Here is a 4400-nt window from a genome sequence, read left to right on the forward strand (position 1 = left end):
ACTATATATTCTTTATACAACTGTTTTAACTAAACTATAGGTAAAATCCATGAGGGTAATGATTCTCTATGCCTTGCTCTCCCACTAAAACCCAATACTGGCCGTGAAGCAAGCCTTCCCATTTCTACTGAAGAATGACCGACCACAGGAAACAAGGCAAACTGAGGCTTATGTTTGGAGTTAAGTCCAAGCTCTGCTGTGCACTGACAATCTTTATCAGGTTAGATACACAGCCATCTTATTTTTGCTAACAATAAAAAAAGAGAGCCACTTTGTGCAGAAAAATTGCCAAAGCAAGTTTTGGCCAGGGATCTTGTGTGTTTGTAGTAAGCCAAATGCTCCAAAGCCATTCTCCCGAAGAAAGATGCTCAACTGTCGCAACTAAAGAACTGAGCTGGCCACTGAAGCTGGGCCTGTAACTGTTCACCCAGGTTTTTAGCCTTTGGCTTCAGGAAAACTTTAAAGAAATCAATGTTGCACAGAAAAATATCTGAATTTTTTAGAGTGTACAGTTTTATTGTCTTTTGTTGAATACACATTTGTCTTATTGCCAGTCCAGATAACCAAGTATATAAAGAAAATACTAAACTTTGCTTTTGGCGGAAGCCAAGATAACCTGTGCAGATTAAAACGACTTACTTCAGTCTAAGAAATGGTTTTGAATCATACAAATCTTTTATGAAAAATAACTGTCCAAAAGCATTCTCCTAGCTTGTAACACACTTCCAGAATAACTCTCAAAAAAAATTCAAAAATACTACCATAAAAATATGTCAATACCATATGGCTTTATGAAATAACTTCTAAATTTTTTGATTTTTATTTAAAAAGTTTCCCAAGTTTTAAATAAACAGCTAGCAACATTTTCTTCACTTAAAAGTGCATATCTGGGAATGGGACATACATAACTTTTTGAACAAATAATGAATTTTACAAATTAACACACACACAGTTAAAATATTTTAAGAGGCAAAGTTTTTCCAGGAAGTCATCTAGACGGCAATAGATGACTCTTTACCTTTTCCCTACAGCCTCTGATTATCGAGGAGGTGCTCTGTCAGTCTTAAGACACATCACAGTCTCTACCAGGAGACACTGATGACAGGGAGGTCCGTGGAGATGGCACTGGTCTCAATGGTTCAGCCTGAACAGACACATTACTTGACTGGCTCTCCAAATCAGAGGCAAAGGTGCTTTCTTCTCTTACATCAAGAGTTTGTTCAACTGGGACTGCCGGTGATTCACAATTCTCCACAGTTTGGCTGGTACTCAAGTCATCAGTAAGTGCTGTAACATCGCAGTCCTTGTCCAGGACACCAAGCTCATCTTCGATTGTGACAACATCTTTAGTTTCAAATGCTTCATCTTGTATAGGCTGTGGAAGACTGCCATTGCTACATTCAATACCTGCCTTCACTTCAGAGTCTCCATCGCTGTCACTGTCGATGGTTATAACCACTGGTGACCGTGACGTATTGTCTCCATGGTGTTTCTTATGCTTCTTCTTATGTTTCTTCTTTTTCTTCTTATGGTGTTTGCTTGTGTCCGTAGCCTTTCCTTCATAAACTATCTCTACACTTAGGCTCCGGGTCCTCCTCCTCCTCCTCTTGTGTTTTGTCTCTCTGTCTGATGATCTGCTATCTGAAAAACTGTCACTCTCATTTTTATAACTGCCATCCAATTTTGATTTTTGGTAATGACTGTCCTTCCCTTTGGAAGTGAACTCCCGAGCCGGCTGAGCCTCTTCACTGGTACCTTCCAAATGCCGGGTTTTGTACTTGCGTTTCCCTCCAGGTTTCTCATTTCTCACCCGGTCGGGCCCAGCGGATGTAGTCCTCGACCTGTTACTGGACACGCTCCTGGAGCGGCGCCTTTCATAGTAGTAGTATTTCCTTTCACTGTGATTCTTCTTCCTCGCATTTGTTCTTTCAGAAAAAGACTGAATTCTAAATTCTGGACTTGAAGACTGTCTAGAGTAATGGGCTCTTGAAAGAGTCCTCCTCCTGTATGATGACTCATAACCATCTCTGTCCTTGTTTCTGCTGTAGTAAGTATATTCCCACTTATATTTGCTTCCATAATTATTTCTTAAATAATAGCGATCTCGATTTCTGCTTCGTGATCTTCTTTTGCCACGATCACTGCTACGAGACCGCGATCTACTGGTGCTTCCACTACTTAGAGAAAGTGTCTGGCTTCTCCGGGACCAGCTGCTATCTCTAGTTCTGGATCTCTTTTTGTCCTTTCTTGCTCTCGGCCTGCTACTACTGTCCCTGCTTCTGGATCTCTTGTTCTTCAATCTTTTCTTCCCATGGTGCTTTCTGTGATTCCTCGGGTCATGGCCACTTCTACTCTGGGACCGGGAATCAGAACTCCTCGACCTTCCTCCCTTCCTGTGTCGATGGTTGTATGGGGAACATGCCCTGTCACCTCTTGTAGATGAGCTGTCCCTGGGAGCTGGCAATGATGTAGATCGTTTCTCTTCTTTCTTTGAGTTTACTCTTGTGTCAGAATCACAATGGCTTTTACTCATTTGTTCATCTTTTCCAAGGACAGAGCGTGGAGATGACGCCCGGCTAACATCACTGTCACCTGAACTGTAAGACTGCTCTTGCTCCTGAGTCTTCACTGTCTCCACTTTGTCATAAGGGCCCAACTCCTCAGAATCAGAAGACAGCTCAACAAGTTCTGGGGTCCTTTCAGCTAACGGCTTAACAAACCCAACAATGACACAATTATCTGACGATGAATCACTGTCATTATTGACATCGTCATTGGTCTGTACCCCTTGTATCTGAGATGTGGTTCCTCCAGAGACAAGTTCTTCATCTGAACTGTCTGAAGAATTTAAAAGGGAAGACACGCCAACATGCACTTGCTCTGAACTTGAATAGGATGGTCCAGGAGTTTCGTCATCCCATGGTGCCTGCCTAACAGTAGATGCATTCATATCTAGCTCTTGAGTTTCAGCCTCATCTGGTGATATTGTAATGACTGATGAATCTGAACGGCTGCCTTCTTCAGATGAAGGAGGGCAATCATAATTAGCATGCTGGTCAAAAGCTGCCATATTGAAGGGAGATCTAGCAAAACTGATAAATTCATGTATAAAATGCTCAGTTCGATTAAGCAAAAATGGTCTTAAGTCAGACACAAATGCCTGACTCTCCAAATCATAGCGAGTAACATTACTCATGATGATGTGCTGGACGATATTGACTAGCGAACCATGGGCTCCAAAAAGCACAGTAAGTTCACGCTTTAACCAAGGAACTAATCTGTGAAGGCAAGCTGGATTTCTACGGAAGAACTCAGCTGAAATATCCCTGTAGCGGCCACCATCTTCAATACTTCTAACTCGAACACCAGCACGATAAAGAGTTCGCCTGAAATTAATAATATCTTGTTCTTGAATTTTCCGCAAAGATCTCTCATCTGTAGTAGTTGGCCCCCTTAATGCCATTTGTCTCATAAACTGAGGAATGTCAACATCTCTAGGTCTTGTCGAAATGCCTAACCCTTCAAACAGCACTCCACTATCTGGTGGCGTAGTTGTTCTCCTACTTACAGTACTACTGGGTGAATAAAGAGAGGCGCTCCGTTCTCTCGTCATAGTTGTCCGGTAGCGAAACCTTCGAACCTCAGGGTTAGTAAAGGAACCATTATAGGAAGGCCTCAGGACATACTCCTTGAAGTCATCTTCAGCCCTCACTGAATGGAAAATAGAATCAAAGGGCTGTTTACACAGTGGGCATTCGGCTTTGTTTTTGGACCACTCTTGTACACAGCGAAAACAGAACTTATGTAGGCAACGATCTAAGTAAGACACATTATCAAATCTATCCAAGCATATAGGACACTTAGAATCAGGAGATGCATCAGCTGGTACTGTCTGCTGCAATTTGCTAGTGCCAGCTTTAGGTGAAAAGTTGTCCGTTTTAAATTCCTTTGCAGCTGAGGCCATTATCTGTAAAAGGGAAAGAAGTATATCAATAACTCAGAAATAGAATAACTAAACAAAAATGCTTCATAAAGCTTTGTTCATACTTCAGCAAAAATGAATGGCTTTAACGTAAAGACAGTACATAATAAAAGCATAGCAATAGACCAGTTTCCTAAGATAACAATCCTCTCTGCTCCTATCTGTACTTTAATTTCACCCTTCACCTATAGGGAAAGTACCAGCACACAGTAGGCTCTTAGATACCATATAATAGCCTACATATTCTTTAAACAGTTTAAGAAGTATCTGACACAAACACATAAGCACAACAGCAAACAAATCCCTGTGTTCCCACTCAGACGTAGTGAGTAACTCTTCAGTGAGTCTGTTACTTCATGTTATGACCATTGTGTTTCTTTCCTAGACTGGACTTTAAAAAGAGAGAGAGAGAGAGAGA

General features: G+C 41.5%; 1 protein-coding gene across 1 annotated transcript in view; it reads right to left on the bottom strand.

The window, feature by feature from the left end:
* Window positions 1-491: 491 nt before the first annotated feature.
* Topors (TOP1 binding arginine/serine rich protein) overlaps window positions 492-4400 on the bottom strand; it is a 10463-nt gene continuing 6554 nt past the window's right edge. Inside the window, exon 3 of the mRNA XM_021159807.2 lies at window positions 492-3967. Within this exon, the coding sequence (XP_021015466.2) occupies window positions 1064-3967 (2904 nt within the window). The 3' untranslated portion in view covers window positions 492-1063. The remainder of the gene's footprint in view (window positions 3968-4400) is intronic.

This window comes from Mus caroli, chromosome 4, assembly GCF_900094665.2.
Source record: "Mus caroli chromosome 4, CAROLI_EIJ_v1.1, whole genome shotgun sequence".
Taxonomy (NCBI): domain Eukaryota; kingdom Metazoa; phylum Chordata; class Mammalia; order Rodentia; family Muridae; genus Mus; species Mus caroli.